General features: G+C 28.2%; 3 protein-coding genes across 5 annotated transcripts; 1 reads left to right on the top strand and 2 right to left on the bottom strand.

The window, feature by feature from the left end:
- Nucleotides 1–1251: 1251 nt before the first annotated feature.
- LOC145185759 (uncharacterized) lies at nucleotides 1252–7448 on the bottom strand. Of its 3 annotated transcripts, none has more exons than XM_090098514.1 (8): nucleotides 7120–7448; nucleotides 4377–4694; nucleotides 4024–4216; nucleotides 3743–3893; nucleotides 3284–3472; nucleotides 2572–3150; nucleotides 2013–2254; nucleotides 1252–1888 (listed from the first exon to the last, which is right to left on the bottom strand). In XM_090098514.1, exons 2-8 carry the CDS (start codon nucleotides 4423–4425, stop codon nucleotides 1537–1539), a joined length of 1755 nt encoding a protein of 584 aa, XP_089954640.1. In that variant the 5' UTR covers nucleotides 4426–4694; nucleotides 7120–7448; the 3' UTR covers nucleotides 1252–1536. The 3 variants fall into 3 exon arrangements, with proteins under 3 accessions (XP_089954640.1, XP_089954637.1, XP_089954639.1); XM_090098511.1 differs by lacking the exon at nucleotides 7120–7448 and adding an exon at nucleotides 6756–7004; XM_090098513.1 differs by lacking the exon at nucleotides 7120–7448 and adding an exon at nucleotides 5560–6223.
- Nucleotides 7449–9169: 1721 nt separating this feature from the next.
- Nucleotides 9170–14786, bottom strand: LOC145185270 (zinc finger CCCH domain-containing protein 15-like). The gene is made up of 13 exons (XM_090097770.1): nucleotides 14616–14786; nucleotides 13155–13226; nucleotides 12809–12823; nucleotides 12384–12416; nucleotides 12206–12293; nucleotides 11965–12117; nucleotides 11673–11758; nucleotides 11400–11582; nucleotides 11202–11270; nucleotides 10749–10829; nucleotides 10578–10667; nucleotides 9643–9801; nucleotides 9170–9413 (listed from the first exon to the last, which is right to left on the bottom strand). The coding sequence occupies exons 1-13, from the start codon at nucleotides 14679–14681 to the stop codon at nucleotides 9246–9248; spliced, it is 1263 nt and encodes a 420-aa protein (XP_089953896.1). The 5' UTR covers nucleotides 14682–14786; the 3' UTR covers nucleotides 9170–9245.
- A 228-nt stretch (nucleotides 14787–15014) lies between these two features.
- Nucleotides 15015–15416, top strand: LOC149884305 (F-box only protein 48-like). Its single transcript, XM_090098736.1, has one exon. The coding sequence runs from the start codon at nucleotides 15015–15017 to the stop codon at nucleotides 15414–15416; it is 402 nt and encodes a 133-aa protein (XP_089954862.1).
- Nucleotides 15417–23470: the final 8054 nt, after the last annotated feature.

Below are 23470 nucleotides of genomic sequence, written 5' to 3'. Positions count from 1 at the left end.
ATATATATATATATATATGTAGATATCATGGTAGCACAAAAAAAAAAACTTTTATGTTAAAAAATAAATTATGCTAAGTTCAAATCAAATTAAGAGACTTAAAATTGCAAAAACGTTGCAAAATTGTTCCACTTAAAGTTTAACTTAATACAACAACACAACGATTACATTTTGAGCAGAACATAAAAGAGCTGATTTTAGTTCTACTTCTTAAATATTTTGTGCTGAAATCAAATCTGTATTTATTTTGCAACTTTATGTTTGATTTCTCCAAAACTTATGCATTTTACTAATGTTTTTCAATAGACAAATAGGATAATGCCATTATGAAAAAATTTGTATTTATGAGTTTGGCTGACCAATCAACATTCTCTTGGATTATACAAACATGACAGTATATATATAATCCAGGAGAATTTTGATTGGTCTATGTCTTCTGAAAAAACAAAGGCCTCTTGTTCTGAAAAAATGAAACTTTTGCATAACTGTTAAAGAAGTGCTTCTAGTTTAATTTAAGTGCTTCTTGGTGTTTAGCCACTAAGTGTTCATTTTAGAAGCTAATACCTTTATCTTGGAAAGTGCCGCATTTAAATGTTTACGATAAGAAAGTGCCGCATTTAAATGTTTACGATAATATCTTCTGAGCAAAAAAACCTCTTCAAATTGGAACAGTGGTCGCCTCATAATTTGAAATTGGTCTGATGGCAGAGGCATCTTGGTATACGGAATCTTTTGCTTTTTTTCTTACTGATACCAGATCAGAAACGAGAATATGAGTTTCAGAACAACTTGCTTGACGTGGAAGCAAACTTTGAGCTCGCCCACCTATAAGTTCGGACAAAAAGTGTTCGTTTACTTCCTGAAAGTGAGGCAAAGTCTGGGGTTAAGGTCTACTGGGTCTTGCCTGGGCAGAGCAGACGTGGCTGTCTGTAAGGCAATTAGCTGAAGAACAAATAATTCACTTAGCTGTTTTTCATAAGAACTGTATGAAACACAGAAAGAGCAATTAAAAAACATTATTTCAGTAAACTGATGTTGCAAGTTCTATAAAAACTAGAATATCTAGCTAAAAACTGACTTAAGATTTAAAATCAACGTTGAAAGACACACAAAGATTATTTGTTTTCAATAAGTTGCGTTTTTCAACGCCGCTTTTATTATCTATCTTATTGTTTTGAGAAGAAAAAAAATTGGTGCGCCTAAGTTATCAATTAATCCCACAAGATTTCAGAACACATCAATAACAACATGTTGCCGAACTTTTTTAATTTTTGTTAACAAAATACAAAAATGTTATAAATATAAACAAAAGAACGATTTAAAAAAATACAAAAATCTTATAAATACACAATTAATAAATAAAAACCATATATAAGTTAACCAAAGTTGCAATAAATTCTAATTTATAATAAAACTTTTCAATAAAAATGGGAAGACCTCCCAATGAAAATGTGAGCTAAAATGATTTATTTTCTCATTACAATGGCATCCATTGCAAGAAAACTTATTCCGTAAACATCCTATCTGAAAAACAATTTAATAAAAGTTCTCTTCAGCTAACGGTTTTCTATTTACTATGCTATTTTTATCTTTAAAGAAATTTTTTTCTAAATTTAAATTACTCTCAAATAAAATATCTTCAATAGAATTTTCCAAGCTTTCCCATTCCAACTGACGTATGCTGTCGTTGTCGTCACAATACTCGCTCGAGTCAGAATCTTCACTGTATGAGTTGCAGTTGAGCCGGTGCCTTAGAAAATCATCTTCAAAACACTCCTTCGTAGTGGAAATACGCTCTGAAGGATGTACATAAAGATGCAGCTCATTTTTAGTAAAAAAATTTGAACTCGTTTCGTTTATTTTTCCAAACATATCTTTTCTTAAAAGCCTAGGAACAAGAGAGAAAAGTAAATATCAGCAAGTAGAGGAAAACCAATGTAGATCATTTTTAATGCTTGGCTAAAAAACTCCAACCTTGAAGGTTATAAAACATGATAAAAATATTACTTTACCTTTTGCCCTTCCACAAGGACACACTAATAATGAAAACTAACGCTCCTGTTAGTGAAACCAACAAAAACCAAAAAAAGCTGAAATACTGCCGACTATGACCAGGTAATTTATCATAGATTTGATGCACTGAACCGTAACCTACGTCTACTGTTATCACTGCTGTCATTTTACTTGCATTAGTGCGGACATTTAAAGTAAATTTATTTGATTTTATCAGGTTTGCGTTTGAGGATGCAAAAATCTACATTAAAAAGAATATTTCAATAAATATTTCAACAAACATTTTACCAAAATGAATTTTAAGTTATTACAAAATTAGTTTCAATAAACAAGTAATTAATATCAAACCAAAAACAAGTGTCTACTAAATGAATTGTTAACAAAAAACCTTCAACACCTTTCTGTAACTGCATAATTCATAACACATTGTATTTTATAACACATCATAATAACTATTGTCTGTGTAAAACCAGTGTTAGTTATTATATTGTTAATACTCGTATATATTATGCGATTATAAAACCACAAATAAAAACAGAAAACAAAATGTATTACTACCGAAATTCTTAGATTGGCATCTTCAGAAACGTTAGTAGGGAGATAACGTGCCATAGAGAGAATATGATTGTAATGCTTTACTGGGGCAATACCTTGTATCTGGATACCATGATTAATTTGAGTAGATAATAAACGGTACTTTTGCAACAAATGAACAGGGATTTTAATATTAGGCAATGATTTATCAGCAGCAATAACTAAAGTGTCTATAATACCCCCCTGATCACATCTGTTGCTTATTATGTGAATTTCTTCACATAAAACAATACCATTAGAACTAATACGCTGTTGAGAGTGACAATTTCCATTTATTTCAAGTTTTTCACTTTTGCGTTCAACTTTGATACACTGATGAGTGTAAACTGTCAAACCGTTTTTTAGATTTTGAATTTCAATATCAACACTTTTTAGTTGATAATTGGTATGAAAGTCAAAGTTATAATATTTAATATTGTTCAAAAGTATTTCTACAGACTGCTGAGTCAGGTTTGCCTCAATAACCCAAACTTTAGATTCTTTAAATGCATGTGAGATAGGAGAGAAAATTCCTTCTTTTAGTTGCAACAGACATTTTAAATGCTAATGGAACATAAATAAAGTGAACAATAATAAAAGCTAAAAAAGTTAGAAATTAAATAAAAAATTTGACTTTACAAACAATTCATCAAAAACAAGAAGTAAAGTTAAATTTTTTTCATCAAATAAAATCAACCTGAAGATGTGCATACTCTCCTGGTATCATTACCAATCCACTAAGTTCTCCATAGAGGAAGTTTTTATACTTTTCAACACTGCCTACCCAAAGGGCTCCAATAACAAACTTTGGTTGAATATGCTTTTCTGGTAAATGATAGTCAGTAACTTCGGTATATGGTTTCAGAACTAGACCATCAATTGCCAGCTAAATAAAATAATTTTTTTTGTTTAAAAGCCAATAATTGTCTCAAAGACAGATAAAATCATGCATAAAAGAAAAATATTGTGCATTAAAAATATTTCCCTACATAAACATACCAAATGAATAGAAACTAATAAACACTATAAGATACTAAAACAGTAATAATTCCTCAAACCAATTTAGACTGTGGTAATAAATCTGGAAAGTAAAATGAAACTAAAAAAAACTGAAGATCGATGTTTTGTTTTAATTTGAAATAAATCTTTTTATAACCTCAACGAAACAGTTAGCATATGATAAAGATAAGTAATGCCAGCGTGACACTTCTAACAGTTTCCATTTATTTTGAACCAAGCAATTCTTCCCACCAGATGATTGATGCATTTGATAAAAACTAAATACTGCATGCTTTTCATCTAAATACCTAAAACATCATTATAAATTTGACCAGTCAGTGTTAAGCAACATCTTTCTCCTAACTTAAAAATTTTGAACTATTTTTTTTTTTAATAGAATTTTACATACATTATTTTTTGTAAACTTAAATCTGCTACCTGGTAACATAGAAGCCCATGTTATTAAATGCAGAAGTTTCACCACCTGACCATGATAATATGTACTGATGAGAAACATGTGGCTTAACATGCAACCATGATAAGATTGTATACTCTAAGCTCCAATCAAGAAACAAATGTTTCACAGGAAATCTAACTGCACTGGCTCCAGTGAAAATATAGTTGATATCACCTACCAAAGTGTTTTAAAAGTCATGCAGCACCAATTTCAAGAAAAGAAATTTAAAACTCTTAAATAATATTACTTAACTATTTTTAAGATGAATAAAAAAAAAGAGACAAGAAAAAAAAGCAAGAAAATAAAAAACTATTTAAAGTAAACATCAACAAACCTTGGCACGAAACTTGAGTTGGTATATGAGCTGCATACGAATCAAGCATTTTGAATATTGGTAAAATTGGAAGAAAATTAGGTAAATTGCATTCATGGTATTTGAACAAAGTATTTATTTTTCTACTGCAGTTCTCCTCTGAGGGGTCATCCTGAATTTTAACTTCAACACGGATTCTTTGAACGCGTGTAAGATCATGGGCTAGATCACTACCAAGTGTAAAATCAGTGTAAGAATATAAAAGAGATAGGTCAACATTTGTGTGTAGCTTGATTTCAGTTTCACATCCAATTAGTTTTGCTACATAACAATCATCACCTAAACAAAAAATGAAATGTTTGACATAAGTGTTATGTGGGTCTACAAATGAAAGCATTGAACACAGAGAGAGTTGAACAAACAGTTTTAAGTAAATAAACCTTTAACAAAAACTGAATTTATAAACTCAAATGAAAGTATGTAAAATTATATAAAACCATGAAAAAATTTGTAAGTAATGTGATGTGTAATTTCAAGAATAAAAATCAAATGCAAACATTAAGATGATGTAATATAAATAGTGAAATGAAACAAGATTAAGTAAATGACATTAACTCCTTAATGATCGATTTTTTCAAAAACAGAGGCAAAAAAAATTCTTTTTTTATGAATGTTTTTTACACTTTACCTTTTTGGTGAGATGGAGAAAAAGAATTCAGATTTTATCATATTTTTTCATGAGTAAGCTTGTGATAGATTTACAATTTTAAATCAACTATTTTTTCAATTGTTTTTCAACTCTAAGGTATTGCAGGTATTGATATCTGCAGGTATTGTAAAAAATAAACTTTGGACTTATGCTTAGTCCTGAGTGAGGATTTTACAGTCCTATGTTCATTTACAATACGAGTTTTGAAAAAAAATGTGCAATTATCTACAGCTTGAAAGGAGATTCATTTCCTCGTGATACTTTTCAGATAGGAGCAAACTTTGTTTCAAAGTTGAGCCCAATTTTTCTTAAAGGCATTTGCTACTAGTTTGCCATAAGGTAATAACTAATCTAGTGCTATACAGAATAATATGTCTACTACTATTAATGTTGAAATGTTTAAGATTTTTTAATGTTTGATTAGTTTTTAGGGAAAAGTTTTTAACAACAAAGCAATCTTGATGTTTTACTAAAACATTTGTGGGAAACCACTACCTTTTTTTCCTATTGCTTTTTAACTATTATATATTACTTTGCAATTATTATTTCATCCTAAAAAAGTGGGTGCATTATCACATTAAAAAAATGTAAGTAAATGTCAATTCATATATAATAATAATAAATAAGCTTAAACCAGGAGAAAATCAAGATATATTGAGAGAGTAATACTAAGAAATTCTGGATGTGCTTAAAGTTATCAATAAGTGATTGATAGCGCAATGACTGCACAAAAGAAACTAGGGACTTTTGAATAAGTATCAAAAACTTCACAACAACAAATTTGAAAACTTGAAAAGCCTGTAAAATAGCATCATCCAAAGCAGTGGTATAAAGAAAAGGGAGAGGTTGTGTGCCATCCCCATAAAATAAACATAACAGCCAATTAAAAAGTTTACCCAAAGTAGTTTTATATTTAAAACTTTTTACATGTTTATGCAACAATTATCTTGTTTCATAAACTGTTATGAGAATAATGATTTTATCCACAATAAAATTTAAATCTATTTATCCTTGCCTGCCTGCTCAGGATTAAACCCTAAGCAGGTGAGGATAAACAGATTTAAATTTTTCATGAATGCTATTAATCCAGAGTTTAATGGTATTTCTTAGTGATTTATAAAACCTTGTTAAAAAAAATTTTTTTCTTAAAGATTTGTTTAAAGCAAAAAATACATATCACATATGCTATAATATACATAATATACACATCTTATATGTAAATAACTTCAGTAATTAGTTGAAAAATAAAGAGAGAAATAATATAGGGAAAACATACCCTGTGACAGAAAAGATTACATAATCATTTAATCTTTGATAAATTAACTTTTGATAAGACAAATATAACAAAACAACTTTAACTAATAATGACTTTCAAACTATTTATAATTTTTTTTTTAATAAAAATTCTGCAACCATCTAATTTAAATATTTTTTACATTTGCTTATAAATTCTTTCTCAATTTAAATGTATATACTAAAAATCTATTAAAATTTATTGTTACTTTTGTTAGTATATGTTGTTAATATATGTAAAATACAATAAATAATGAATATATGTGTGCATGTGTGTGTCCATGTGTAAGGGGTTCAGATTGATCAATTTAACCAAATCAAATTCTGAATAAGATAATATGAGTTAATTTTACCTGTATCAACTGACTGCTTAAATATAAAAATAAAAAATTACTCACAATTTATCAAAAATGGATCAAGTAAAACTGGCAGAAACCAAGAATAAGAACAAATATAAAACAGAGTTTGTATAGTATGACATAGTTTTGCTTGAACAAAGACAAACATTTTTTTTTTCTTTTTGTTAATAAACTTCTTTAACTTAATCTCTAAAATTACTGAACTCAATCTTTATTATCTGTGCAAACATCATAAAAAGCTTTCTTAAATGTTTTTAAAAATCTTATAATAAATAATTCATTTTGAATTCTTGGGCTTAAGATTAGAAAAACATTTTTTTAAATTAAAATTTTCTTCATTGTTTTTTTTTGGAACTTAAAAAAGAAAAAAAAAATGTAACAAAATTATATAAAAAAAAAAAACCTTTAATGCTATCTTAATCTGAAATTTTCTTAACTTGAAATTGTTTTCTTGAACTTGGATCTTTTTTCTTAATTTTGACTTAAAATATTTGAGTGCAATAAGACTTTGGCAATAGACCTTAAATATAGAAAATTGATAAAGTAGAGAAACATAGGAAGAACTCCCCCGTTCTTTAATTCCTTTTCCTCATCGTCTCTCTAGTTGCGACTTTAGTTATCTTGTCTTCTTTATATCATAAATGCGTTTGTGGCCTAAAAAGCAATACTTAACCCTCTTTAACCGGCCTCCCTCCCCTTCCTGTCATAAAAAAACTAGGAGCGCGCCTGTATCAATGATATACAAACTTGATATCTTACTCGCGCTTCCGCAGTGAAGCAAATTTTTTGCCAGCCAGGTTTGTTTTGCCAGCCTGAAATGACATAATTATAAATAAAAGCAAAACAAAAATGAAGTATTGTCAGTTTAAATAAAGCGGCTACTTTAAAAACTTGCTTCACTTTTTCATACGGAATTTTTGTGAAGTTAGACATCTAGTTAATAAATACCGTTGGCCTGTACTTAGATTGGTATACAATAAGATAATCTTTAACTCAATGATGATGGTTTTAAAACAAATATTTTTTTTCTTATCACAGTGCAACTATACAGCAATAATATCACTTAACAACGTAACTTTCTTAAAATAATACGGCGCCAATTATCAGTCTGCGGTATGTTGATCCTGATTCTTCTTGAAATAAGTTTTATGATAAAAATATTTTGAGAATGATAATTAATAACAAACTCTTTGATATAAGTAATTAAATCAATAATTCTAAAGAAACAAATTTCTTATTGAAGATAACCTAAGAAAATCTCCTCCCTAACCCTCTAAATGACGTCAACAACCAGGAATAATAAATTAACATTACTATTACACGAGGATTAATAAAATGATAATACTGATATAAAATCTACTCGGCCGACAGTAGATAGACACAATAAGATTGACTTTAGAAATATTAAGAAAAAAGTCTTGCAGAAAAGAAAAAAAAAATTCCTTCCTTTGTAGATGAAGTAAGAGATCTGACCAAAGACGCTGTTCTTCAGTCAAATTTAGGAATGATTTCAAAGGGTTCCAACAAGTCAAATCGTATATTTTTACAGTAACCATTCTAGGATGATATATATGTGTATCCTCAAACATAATACAAACGAATTACAGTTTATAATTCGTAAGCTTCCAACTTTTGTAATGCAACATGATTAGTCTTTATAAGTTACAGTAACAACTTGCATACATTAAGTTCTAATGAAGTCTTCTTATGATAACATGTACCAACCCATTTGTTCATAAAGACCTAATTGTAGCTTTATTGTTTATTTCCTAGGTTGTTTATTAAAAATATAGCGGACGCCCGCTTCTGTTTTCAGAAGAATATTCCGGAAGCTCTGCATACTTTACACTTCTTTTGTATCCGCTTCTGCTAAACTGTAACAGAAGCTCAGGGAAGGGGATTGAATAATTTGAAAACATAAAAACTTCATGCAAAAATGTCCTTTATTAATGAAAACATTTTAACTTTGTTTTAAGTAAAAAGCCGAGATTGGGGTTTATTCTATCCTACCTTACCTACTAGTCTTAACTATTAGCTCCGCCACTGTGAGACAGTATTACATCTTGAGAAAATGTTCGTAACATTAAGAAGGTATGAGTGCTTCGTATCTATTTATTTTACAATTATTTTTCTAGATTCATAAATGAAACCCAAAAACAAGACCTATGTCCTACTGTTTTGTTACAAAGTAACATGTTATTTTTCTTTTTAAATTTACCATTTAAAATATTTTGAATATTGAAATTGAAAATACATATCACACGCTTTGATCTTTAGAAAAATTTGGAAGACTTTATTCTACTTATCCTCATCTTGCTTCCATAAATAAAAAAATCCTCTCCTTCCATTTTAACACTTTCGTTACTATTCCTTTTGTTTAGTTACCAGGAGTTAAATTAAATTACCAGGAGGAAAATTTCATGAAAATATTCATATAAAAAAAAGTAAAAAAATCGTGAATTTTTATATTTATTTGATATTCATAGAAAACATACGCGCACACAAAATAACAGAGCTTAGGAATTCATTCTATTCTACATCGCCACCATCATCATCGTCTTCTATATCTAAATCGTCTAGATCTTCGAATAAACTTTCGTCGACAGGAATTCCATCTACCACCACATCATTGGACGTTAACGGATCGGCGGATGAATGGTAGTCAAGGTCATGATTGTTATGTTCGGCAGTCCCGACCTTAAGAAGTTTTTAATTAAAAAAATAAAAAAAACAAAAAATCTGAATAATAAACCAATTTAAAACTTTTTTTATTTTTCTAGATCCTCTAAAAGATTTCATGTTGAGGTTCGGACTGTTTTTTATTTGTATATAAATTTTAGATAGCATTAACAGAAGTATTTGAAAACATTTATACGCCTAATAAAATGAAAAAAATTGAGCAATTAATGAAGCCAATGTATTTTACCGCATTATTTGTGGTTGAAGGCTGACCCACAGTCTCACGATCTTTGACAGAGAGGGTCGATACACGAGTAACTATAGAATCATCAATGTTGGACTTTACTGATTCAGCAAATGATTCAAGGTCAATATCTTGGACTTTCACATTTTCTTCAAGTGGATCCTAAAAGGAGTTAAAATATATCAACAAGTAATTTTGACCTAAAACCTAAAAAACTGGAAAAAACCTGCTCAAATGTTGAAGTCAAAACACAAAATGAACATTGGTTTAGGGCTAGAGTTAGAGAAGAAAAAGAGTTTCAAATGAGAATTTCAAGGGAATAAGAGAAGAAGAGTTTTGATAAAAATTTTAAGAAAAAGAACTATTTTTAGTTAGATATAAAATATTGTTAAGAAATTTTCAATTTCAGGAATGATTTGAACTTAGGTAGACATTTTAAGCAAGAGTTTAAAAGATGCTTTTTAGACCCTTGCTTAAACAGGTTTTTGAATAGAACTTGATTGTGTATTGTTAATTGTAAACAACATTATATAAGACAAGAAAGACCAGTAAGTATAAATAGTGGTGTGTGTTGACGTACTGTATTTATTGGCATTAAGAACCTAAGGTGTTAAAAGATTTTGAGTTACAATATCCGTACAAAAATACCATTAGATAAGTTACACTTTCTGATACACATCAAATTGATTCACAAAAAAAATAACCACCCACACACCCCTCAAACTGAGGGATAGGCAACAAAAATAAGTAAATGCTACCTCACATATAAAACAATTTTGCAAAAGGACAGAAAAAGTGAAAAAAAACTCCGCATAGTTAAGAAAAACAATTTTTTTAAAAAATTATTCAGTAGCCTAAAAAATTAAAAAATTATTTTTAAAAAAATATAATTTTAAAAATTATATAATTCTTTAACTTTAATCAAACAGTCAACATACTTGCTCTCGTTGGTATATATTATCATCTGCTTCCTCATCATCAGCATCAGCCAATTCAGGTTTAAACATGAAAACTTCTTTGCCACTGACCTGTTTTCGGTAAAAATGTAAAAGATAAACAAAAAGAAAACAAAGAAAAAGGTTATATAAAAAAAAAAAAAAAAAAATTACTTTCATTATTCCTTTTCCTGATTTAAATTCTTCTTTTTTCTTTTTCAAATCAGTTTCATATTTGTCTTTTTTATCAGCTATCTAGAAAACAGTTATTTTTAAAAACCATATATATTTAGATTATTATAAACATTGGATAGACATAAATCCAGCAATGAGCAAAATTTTTATACAACAAACAAGAAACTATTTGAAATTAGTTTTTATGCTAAACAATTTACAAATGGAAGAAAAGAGAAAAAGCATTAGCATTAGTAAAGAAAACCTAGAAAATAGTTATTTTTGTAAACCATATATATTTAGATTATTATAAACATTTGATTGACATAAATCCAGCAATAAGCAAAATTTTCATACAAAAAACAAGATATTATTTAAAATTAGTTTTTATGCTAAACAATTTACAAATGGAAAAAAAGAGAAAAAACAATAGCAGTAGTAAAGAAAATTTACCCTCTTCTTTTTCCAAGCCATGAAAGTTTCATAAGTTACAGGTGTTAAGTTACCAGTCAGTGCATTTCTCTATGAGAAAGCAATAAATAAAACTTTATTCTTTTTTACATGATTGTTCCACTTAAACATCAAATCTGGAAAGTAATCTTTTCTCAAAGATAATAAGCATTTTTAAGAAATCAAATTAAACAATTGTACCTCATTTTCAATAAGCTCTTCCAAAGATATCTTATTTTTTTCATCTTCCTCAGTTTTCTTATCTTTGTTTAGAATAAAACCAGGAGGAAGCGCATGCCGATATATACATTTATCACCATTTGGGCAGTTCCAAAACCACCCATATTGATTTTTGTCAATTGCTTCCAAAAAGTATTTACATACCTTTAGAAAAAGACCAGCTACTCAACATTTTTATTTGCATTAAAGAAGTAACTTTAATAGTGAAATTAATCCAGATAAAAAATCACTTACAATTTCTGTTTTAATTGCATTTGAACCACCATGCTTTTTTGTCACAACATCTTCCAATGTTTTTTGATCCCAGTCATTCATCGTGCCTTAAAAATTTAAAAATGAGCTCCACACTATCAATCAAAATAAAGACAGCATCTGTCATCATTTTAATCACAGCATCTGTCATTTACTATATGACATCAAACCTATTTAGAGAACTAAAGTAGATGAATGGAGAGGGTTACTTACATTAGTTTAATAAAAAAATTTGAAAAGTTTAGTTAGATAATTGTTAATAAATGCTTTATACCTTGCTGTTCATCCTCTACTCTTGTATCTTCGTACAAACTTCTTTTTTCTGATCTCCTCTCCAAGGTAAGATCATGAGAGAACTTACATTTGTTTCCCTTTTGGCATGTACCTTGCTTAAAGTACATACATACTACTGATTTAGGATCAACACCTAGACAATTAAATCAAATATAATATTTTTGCTCTTTAATTCTTTGTTTAAATTTTCAGAAAGAAGAAAAAAAAAAAATTGTATTTACCAAATGCAACTTTTTGAGCTTCTTGGACAGGCTTAAAAAGTTCATTTAATTCATCAAGCTTTTTCTTCTCAATTTCCTTTTTGGTCAACTGAAAAAAAATTGTTAAAAAAAATCAGTACAATGCTACAAAGAAAAAAGCCTTTGAAAATTTACTAGAGAAAATAAAAAAAGGACTCACTTTGTTTGCTTGTTCACCACTCCTTTCAGCTTTCTACAAATATATATATATACATACATATACATACATACATACATACATACATACATACATACATACATACATACATACATACATACATACATACATACATACATACATACATATATATATATATACATATATATATACATATACATATATATATATATACATATATATATATATATATATATATATATATATATTAGTTTATATATATTAGGCTACTAAACTTAACCAAATAATATATTACATTTGTAAATATTAGAAATAAAATTCAATATACAAAACACAAAGAAATAAAACTAATGGAAAAAAAAAGAGTTTATTATCTAATATAATTAAATTTTTTACTCCTAAATATAAAAAAAAAAAAAAGAAAGAAATTAAAACAATAACAATACCTTGTCACCAGTAACCTAAAAAGAAAAAGATATAAATAAAAACAAACAGTAATATATCAAGCTGTTAACTACATAATATATATTACTGTTTTTTTTTAAAGCCACATGCTAACTTAATACATATTGAGTCTTAGTAATGAAAAGCAAAAGCCTAAATAAAACTGAGTATTTGCAAGTTCCTTTTTATCAATCATATGACAAAACTTTGCTGACATAAATCTATGTAAAAGAACAGTAATATAAAGAAAACCAGCAATTACAAAAAAACTGATGTGCCTAAATATTCAAATTATTAAAAGTAGATATTTTTAGGAATAATAATAATATATACAAAAAATATACATACTTGCTTTGCAACATGCTTAATGTACTCTTGTTGCTTCTTACCCTTTTTGTTTTTTAAACCAAAAGTTTTATCCTAAGAGGAAAGGAATTTATATTTATCTAAAAAGTATTTACAGAGAAGAAATTTTGGGATTTCAAATATTTGTTAAAGTTAAAAGTAAAAATAAAAACAACTTTTATAGTAATAAACTTAGTGGAGCTGTTTTTTGGCAAGTAGGTAACTCAGCCAACAGTACATAATTTTGTAAAAAATAGTAAAAACTCTTGTTTTTATTTTAAAATATTTCTTTAATTTAGTTAGAAATAAAAAATCATGCTTAACTTTTAAAATTATTCTGTTATTATTAGCACCGTGAATTGAAACTTAAAAGTTTAATGTGATACGAATAAACACTACAACACAAAAACATTAACAAAGTTTGGATTTTCAGGCAGGTTGAAAGTTTACAAAAAAAACCAAAAAAAAAAAAACACAAAAATATTTAAAATAAAGAAATTTGCAGTGGAGCATAAACCATACATTGTAATTTTATAACAGAAACTTAAAAAATAAAAAAATCCATAATATAAAAATTTATTTGATACAGAATTCCCACTTTTAATACACACACACACTTTGGATTTCCTGCTTATTTAAAGCATTTTTCCTTCCCTGTGAATTGTAAAGAATTTAATATTTAACAAGGAAAAGACTTAAGTAATTTCTTATTCTAAAGGTCTTCTTATTTTTTACTCACTACTTCTGTTAAAATTTGATAGTAACTTGAAATAGGTTACTTTAAAAAGGATTTTTAGTTTTTCGAAATTTCTTTTATTCAAAGGAAATTCTTATTCCCTTAGGAGGTTTGAATAACCAGGAGTTTACTGTATATATATACCAGAATATAGTCATTTTTTACTGTATAATATTCAGAACTCTCCTTCTTTTAAATAGTTTATCACATAAAAGAGCAGTTGGTAGACCAAGACTTATTGTGCCAAGTACTACAATTGTTAGTAATGTTCAAACAATATAAAATGTACTACCTGCAATATGCCATCCACATTGAACAGGTGGCATTGTATTGTACAGAATTTTAGCCACTTGAAGTGCTACTGTTCTTTTTTTTAAATAAGCCATTTGCCTTTGAAAATACTCAATTATATTTTATATATTGATTGGTGCTTTGATTTTACACAGTTATAAATCATTTGAGACAACTGTCTCCCCTGAATAATTATCAAAGAAAATATTTCCAGCACAAATAACATTAAAATACAATTTTAGAATAATTTTAAATGTTACACTTTATATAAAGATTTCACACACACACATGCACATACATGAGATATTTAATTCCAAGAAAAGGAACTTTAAATCATGTCTATATGAGTTAAAAAGTTCTAATTTAGCATTTAGATAAGTCCGGAGGGAGAAATGACTTAACCTTAACTTAATTTACAATTCAAATAATTTTAATACCTCTACAATCTTTTGCTTTACTTTTTCCACAGTTTTCTTACTAGCTCCACTGTTTTTTGGAGGCATGTTTCTATATTTAATCAATTTATTTAGCCCCGTGTAGACTTCACAGCCAAAGGCACCATTTTAAATTTAACATACCATGCTTACAAGGTAAATCAATGAAAGCTGAGTTCAGTTGGAAACTCATGAATTTTATTAAAATGCGTGTGACCAATAACCACCATTTTAAAACCAATCAATAGAGCTCATTTTATAAACAGTCTCTTTAAATTTGTCACTCAATCATAAAAAAATTGGCTTAACGTTTTTATCAAATGTTTAGCCTACTTTTTGGAAATAATGAGCGTTTATTCATTTGTAAGTCAAAATATTGCATATGCATTAAAGTAATTAAGCATGGATCCGCTAATTTTATTTCCAAGAGAGGTATTTGAAAAGGTCATGTTGTTTTTAACAGTTAAGGATCTATTTTCTGCCCTACAAGTTTCAAAACAATGGAGAAAATCTATCATGGAGAATGATTATTTATGGAAGTGTCGCTGTTCAATATTTAAAAAAGAAGATATAGCTAATGATTTAGTTAATAAGTTAACATGGAAAGAAATATTTAAAAAAAATTTAAGTAGAAGTAATGTTTTGAACAGGTGGAAACAAGGACAATATCGAAAGATTCGGAAGTATGAAGAACTGCCTTCAAAATTTATTTGCAAATTAAGTGTTGAGATGTGGGGATACTTGCTTGATATAGAAGAGTCTTATAACCACCACAACTCTAACAGTGTGAAAAGTCTGTTTTAAAGTTTAAAATATAAACATTTAATATAAACATTGAATTGAAATATTTTGACTGCACTAGAGTTTAGTTTATTAAACACAAATTAGCATACTTTGTAAGTATTAGATTTATTTTTATGAATTTTTTAAATTTCAACTTAAATTTTTAAAGGTATGAATTATTACATATAAATACCATATATATATATATATATATATATATATATATATATATATATATATATATATATATATATATATATATATATATATATATATATATATATATATAATGGTATATATTATTTTTGTATCATAATTTATAAATATAGTAATATAATTTCATTCGGTTCATTAATTTTTGATATTTTGATGCATTTGGATTAACTGTTCATTTTTATAATTCTGTAAAGCCTGTTAAAAGTTCACAAAACCACAAAAATCCACAAAAAAGTGATTCATTTACAAAAAACTGGTTGTTAATATTACAACATTACAATTAGTTTGACAATGATTAAGTAGGAGAAAATTAATTTTAACTTAAACTTTTAAAAATTGGTCCTTAAACTAAGAGTTGCTTGACATTGCTAAAAACTTGAGAATTATCAAAACTTTAAAGTTGTTCTAATTGAATTTGCTTTGCAAACATCAATTTCAATTAGAGCATTCTCTAATTACTTCAATACAGTTTTTGATAGAAGAGAAAATGTAGATTTGCAATGTTGTGTTTGCTGCAATAAACAATACAAACACCCCAATAAAAAAATGAATCAACATATGTAAAATAGAGAAGCCAAACTATAATGTTCTTTTTTAACAAGTAAGTCTTTTAAATCACCGTTCCTCATTTTGAGAGTTGCAACACAAAGAACACTTTTTCATCATTTATCATTGAGAATGTAAGGTTGTGAGCATCGAAACATCAGAGTTCGTTCTGTTTACAAGTAACATTGAAGTCTGTTAATTAACATGAATGACATAAGGAAGGGAAAATTTTTAGGAATTTCATTCCTCTTCAAAGCATACTGATCAAAACTACTGAATTAAATGTTCAGTAGTTATTTATTATATATTATTCAGTGTGCTTAGAAGGTTAATTTTGACTCGTGTTTCTGTAATAGAAGTATGCTCCTCTGAAGGGTAATAACCTTTTCGACGTATGCATTGACTATAATAAGATGAAAATATTTGATGTTCTACTCTTAATGACCACTTTCACTTTTGTTTATAAGAATCGACCTAACAAGCTATAAGGATTTTTAACTCCAAAGACCTCTCTGAATGTCAGGTTACATCAGTAAAACAATATTGCCAAATAAAATCCAACCAATGAGAATTTCTTTCTTGCTTATATTTCTGCCTTTCTTTCTTTTTGCTTACACTTCTGCCATTCTTCAAATGATTCTACTTTTGAAATAGTGTACACAAAATCTGAAAAAATTAAGTTAGAATAAACTGCGGATTGATGTGGTGATGAATCATATACCACTGTACAGTTAAGAATTTTTGCTTTACAATAATAAAAAATGGATACAACTTTATCATAGTTTTTTCAAAAAGATATTCTAACATACATTCTTTCTTTTTTGAATTAAATAATTAAAGAAATTGAAAAGTACTTACCCTTTAAAGTAAAATCCACCACAGCAACAATTTGATTCTTTTCTTAAAATTTTTGGTCAAGTGTTATTGAAAGCACTAATAAATTGCATTAAAATTTTTTCATAAATAAAATTACATTTTGATGTCACTTGAACTGTTTTTATGTTGCTTTTTTTGTCAGTTCTTAATCTTTTTTTATTTTATTTCAAAAAAAACCCACTCTGTACTCTGCTTAACGAGGTTGCATTCAATATGGGATCGGACTTATTATTAGGCATCCTATTTGACAGGGAATGAAATGAGTATTTATAAATCGTCGTCACTTATAATTATAGATATTAGTCATTTACTAATTCAAAATAAATTGAAAAATTTTTTACTCAAAGTATGAGCAACATTTTTTTTATCCATCAATAAATCAAAAACAACCAAATGTTGAATGTATCTGCTAAATTCCTTGTATAATGTCCAAAACATTTACAAAAGCTCCACGATTGGAAATAGCCAAAAGTGGGTTTAAATGCACCGGTATAGTTCCATAAGATCGAAAAAATTTTCTGACCTTGATTGTTTACAATGATAACAGACATTCCAGTGGAATTTAAATCATCAGCAATAAATGAGCCATCAACAGTCATCTCTCTTGCTTGTACCACTCTACAACTCCTAACAACCTCTTTGACAAAAGCGTCCGACACGACAGCGAATCTAAAATATCTTTAATTTCCAAATTCAGATACCAAATCTGCAAAAACGGATGTTTTGCATGTTTAATCTCCTATCCCAAATGTTTTTCAAAACAGAATTTATATAAGATCAAGAAAAACTCGAAGGAGTGAAATCCTCACCTACTCTTCATATACTAAGCAACTCATTCTTAAAAATGTGAAGCCGGTTTCTCAATTAAATAAATCAAAATAAAAGACGAAATATAAAACTAAATTGAAAAAACAGGTAAAATACCTGTTTCTTTGAAATATCTGAAAACAAAACTGAAAGTATTATGTGTGGAGAAAACTTTGATGAAAGAAGGAATAAGTGCTTTACTTGCAAATATTAAATACAAGAAAATTGTGCAGAGAAATTTGTGACATTTATGTTGTGAAAAAAAATTTTATGAATTAATGGGTATGTCTGTGAATGCTTCACTAAAATAGGGCCTTGAAAGTTTTCATAAAAAATCTGCCTAGTGGTTGTAATTTGTGGGTAGTGTGGGGAGGACAGAAAGCAATCGATTCTAGTATATTTAATAACCGATAACTCTTTATGTGATACATGCCAATCCATAATCAGTTACATATCAAAGATAAAATCCACTTGAAGTTTGTTAAATCCAACCGCTCTCAAAACGCTTGTAGATTGCGGTATTCTTAAAACGAAATTCGAGTGGTCGGTATTTAAACCCATTAAAAAATTCTTCACTTGCAATCTTTTTTTTACTCGTCGAACCGATAATCTATTTTCAAATTTTTTCCCGACTGGTGACGTGTCGTAATATGCTTTATAAGCCTCGCATATCTTTACAGATCTCTTAGTTCAGACTGTAAAATGCATCTGCTGGATGCAAGTAATCTCTAAATGCCATCTAAATTGATAGGTCATTTGCTACCACTTTTTTACCCTATCCTACTCAGCAATTTTACTTCTCACAGAAAAAGTCAAAATGCATGAGTTACCGTAACTTTATATCTCGATGAAGATTTGATTGACAGTCTTTTCAAGACAAACTGACAAAAATTCAGAATAGAGTTCAAATATTTTCCTTTAAGTCATGCAAAAGCTTCAAAATTTCATACCATATCTAAATCTTTTGCATGTTCTACGAGTTTGTCTTCAGACTTAATATTGAATGAATTTTCAAAATGACCTGATTTGGGGGATAACTTAATTTGGAGCATAACATAGTTTCAGAATGAAAACTTTAATCCTACTATGAAGTGTACTTCTGACAATTTTTCTGAATGAAAAAATTACAGAACAGTTTTTCTGAATGAACAAATTACGGAAAAATTTTTACAAGACTTTTTACAAATTTTATCAAATGAATATGGATGTTTCACTCTTATACAACAAGGATCAAAACGAAAAGATTTAGCAAAAAAATCGCATCGTAAATAATCTAACTTCATTATGTTTTACAATGCATATTAATCTAATACACCTTGTACCTTATCAAACTTAATACAAGAAAAGTAGAAAGTCATTTAGAAAAAAATCGTGCAAAATTTTGTTAATGCGAAAAGTTGTCCGGACGTACTTCCCAAACATGTTTTGCAGTACCACCCGATCATACCTAATTTACAAATAGCTGTTAAGTAAAAACATTTAAAAAATGGCATAAATTTTTAAAGTTATAATAATTGTAATTTAGATTTCATCAAAAAATAAAAAACACTTAAAAGTATACATAAAAATTAGATACAGTAATAAAAAGTAAATTAAATATTGATTTCGCACTCCCAATTGATTGCTCGGGTGTATTGAGACAGATAATTTGCATATGCCACAACTTTATAGAAGGAATGTTTTTGGGTTAGTAAGCTTAAATAACTTTAGTCACTCTTGCAGACTTTGAAAGCGGATATCTACATCAAGGTGTGTCGGAAAGAGAGATTGCTGTCTTTTATCAAGATCCAAAACATTTCTAAACTTTTCTGGCCTGATCTAGCATTGATTGATTACTCTAAGAAGACAATTGAGTGTTATAAACAGAACGAAGTCAACTTGTTTTGGAGCATTGGGACAGATATTTTGCATCAAAACTTTATTTAACGAACGTTTTTGTGGTACTTAAGATTGAATAATTTCTTAAGTTTTAACTGTACGTTAAGTGGCCGGGTTTATCAGCCGTCCGGGTCTACCTGGCTTTCTTATATTTTCATTCCCCTATATTGTAATGCTAAATCTCAAAATGTCAAAGTTGTTTTTTGGTTTTAACTAGAGACCGTTGAAGCTTACTTCTATTTTTATTGTAAAAACTAATTAAATATATTACTCATTTTTCCAATAATGTTATGAGAAGGGTCTTAGATAAGGTTTAGAGTATGATTACAACTCTGATAAAATTAGAGTATGATTACAACTCTGATAAAATTAGGTTAGCGTGATATTATTTTTATCATCTCATAATAAAAAGTATACTATTTTTTATAAACATTTGCTTGTTAAATATTGTGGAGTCTGAGCGGGATCAGTGCAACTTGGTACCCATATTGCGTAAACCATTTGTCATCATCGTTAAACTGAAAGTGTAGTTCAATTGCAAAGCAAGCAAGATATAAGAAACAAGCAAACGATATATTCTGCTGACAAATTACCAGCTGCTCAAAAATTAGTACAAAAACTTCTATTTTAGATACTAGACTTCCTATTGGTGCTATTATGGTTCTGTTTTCCATAAGGTACGGCTAATGATATATATTTACTAGATATCTAACTCGTGCTTCCTCAGTGAAGTAAATTTTTTGCTAGCCTAAAATTTTTGCCAGCCTGAAATGACTCGATTATAATTAAAAGCAAAAATGAAATATTGTCAGTTTAAATAAAACGGCTATTGGCATTAAAGGCTTAGAAAACTTGCTTCACTTTTTCTAACGGACTTTTTGTGAAGTTAGACACGTAGTTAACATATATCATTGGGTGCGGCTGATGAAAATGAATCGACACGATGAAAAATTCCAATTTGAAGTTCAAAGAAATCGGCATGGATTTTAAAAACTCCTCCTAGGTACAAAATTTCTCAATCACAATTCCAAGGTTTTAATTCCAAGGACATTGAATTAATATTTCTGCGTTTGTGTGCAACAAATTTTTTGCCATGTTTTTAATTACAAATTGCTGTAAGTTAAAATTTTTATCTGCAGGGCAATAAAAGTTTTTAATTATTTCTATATTGTATAATTGAATAAATATCTTGTTCAACTCTCAATTTTGTTTTTCTTTAAAAATCATTAAAATACTAGTAACTAATTATGTTTTCGATATAATATTAGCTGTTTTTCTTTAAAAATCATTAAAATACTAGTAACTAATTATGTTTTCGATATAATATTAGCTGTTTTTGATAAAGTTGTTTTGCTAACAAACCAATTTTTATTTAATTCAATAAGAGAAAATTTGGGGCAATACAAACAAAACATATTTATTACTTAATTGTCACAGACTATATTAAGTAAGCTAGGGATTCTCGAAACGTTTCGGGAAAAATCAATCGAGAAAATTGTTACGTTACGATACGAGAGGTTTCGATCAGTTACGAGAGCGATTTCGAAAAATCAACTAATTTCTCGTAACATTTCGGTTACGTTACGGGAAATTCCCGGTTGTTACGAGAATCATTACGAGAACGGTTTCGAGTTTCTCGTAATGATTCTCGTAACAACCGAAACTCATTTTTCCCAAATTTTCATTTTCTCATTACGAGAATTATTTGTGTTTCGGGATATTTCGGGATATTTCGAGTTATTTCGAGTTCCCAAAATGATTTGCAAAAAATTTGATTAACCAGTTAATCAGTTGAAGGACGCATTTTTAGGACATTTGACGAGCGCAACAGCTGAATTTCGATACATATCGAGAAAATGAAAAAAATATTAATAAAAAATTTTCAATGGTCATAATTTGCTTTGAGGATGGTTTGCTTTTGCAATGTGACGTAGTTTGAAGAAGTGATGAAGTTAAAGAAATAGTCAAATCGCGAAACGTCATAGATTGTTCGGGATCGAACTCACGACTTTCTAATAACGGGGCATATGCCTCAGACCGCTCGACCATTGAAACAGTCTAATAAAATTTTAAAAAAATACATTATTTAAATTATACATAGTACATTTACTTTTTAAAAAATTAACAAAAAACTGATGAATATAAATACGTTAAGAGATGAATATAAATACGTTAAAATACGTTAGCTTTTCTACTTTAATGTAAAGTAATACACTACAATAGTTATTGTAATTTTATTTCATTAAAACAATACAATAGTTCTCGAATTTTATTGTATTGTTAGAAGAAAAACAATACAATACTTATTGTAATTGTTTTTCATCACAACAATACATTACTAAAGTAAAATTTTGTTATTGTTTCTGTAATGCTTGAGTCTTCTGCGGCTGAAAATTCAGCCACTTATAGACTAAAAATTGCTTCTGCGGCTGAAAATTAACGCATGCGCAAAGTTACATCGAGATGACAAATAAATGATAACATCAAAAAAAAACTAAATTCTCAAAAGATTTTCCAATCGATAGGTCGCTCATTGTATTTTTTAAATTATCTTCAAATTCTCTTCAAATTCCTAAAAGATATCTCACAATGATATTTAAGTTAAGAAAATGAAGTAAATTAATATGAATACTTGCGCATGCGTTAATTTTCAGCCGCAGAAGCAATTTTTAGTCTATAAGTGGCTGAATTTTCAGCCGCAGAAGAATTAATCTTCTGTAATATTACGATACAATTTTATTGTATTGTAATGTGTAATTGTATTTAATTTTTACAATTACAATTACAATAGTCCTAACCCTAGTCTTGATAAGTAATATAATAAAAGACTTTAAATTGATATTTTCAACCTTTAATTGTGTTTTTTAAAAAAAGAAAACAAAATTCAGCTGTCGCGCTCGTCAAATGTCCTAAAAATGCGTACTTCAACTGATTAACTGGTTAATCAAATTTTTTGCAAATCATTTCTGGAACTCGAAATAACTCGAAATATCCCGAAATATCCCGAAACACAAATAATTCTCGTAATGAGAAAATGAAAATTTGGGAAAAATGAGTTTCGGTTGTTACGAGAATCATTACGAGAAACTCGAAACCGTTCTCGTAATGATTCTCGTAACAACCGGGACCCGATCGAAATAAATTTCTCGAAAGTTTAAAAACTTTACTCTCGTAACTCAAAAACATTTCGAGAAGAGTTCCGTTACGAGTCTCGTTTCGTAACGTATCGAAACAAAAATAGTTTCGAGAATTCCATGCTTAATATTAAGTATTTTAAATTTCTTAAAAACAATAAATTTGGATGAATGTCTTTAAATTGATTTATTTATCATAACTCATATTATGTTCATATAATTTTATGGTGCATGTTAGTCAGTTTTTTTTAGCACTAAATCTTGTTTTAGTTGAGTAATTTTAGTTAGACTAAAATGTTTGTCGACTACTTTTAGTTAGACTAAAATGTTTGTCGACTTCTTTAAGTTACGCTAAAAAGTTAGTCGACAAATTTTAGTTACACTAAAAAGTTAGTCGACTAAATTTTGACTAATTTTAAAATCGACAAAAAAAACGCTAAAAAGTTAGTAGACTAATTTTAGTTACGCGAAAAAGTTTGTCGACTAAATATAATTAGACTAAAAAGTTAAACGGCTAAAAATTAGTTAGACTAAATTTTTAATCCACTAGTTTAAGTTAGACTAAAAAATTAGTCGACTAAATTTTCGACTAATTTTAAAGTCGACTAAAAAAACTCT

This window comes from Hydra viridissima, unplaced genomic scaffold (genome assembly GCF_058129835.1).
Source record: "Hydra viridissima isolate aposymbiotic clone 2 unplaced genomic scaffold, HvirCarnegie_v1 scaffold_9, whole genome shotgun sequence".
NCBI classification, from domain to species: Eukaryota; Metazoa; Cnidaria; class Hydrozoa; order Anthoathecata; family Hydridae; genus Hydra; species Hydra viridissima.
The sequence above is the reverse complement of the archived record's forward strand: the minus strand, read 5'-3'. Positions and strand labels throughout refer to the sequence as shown.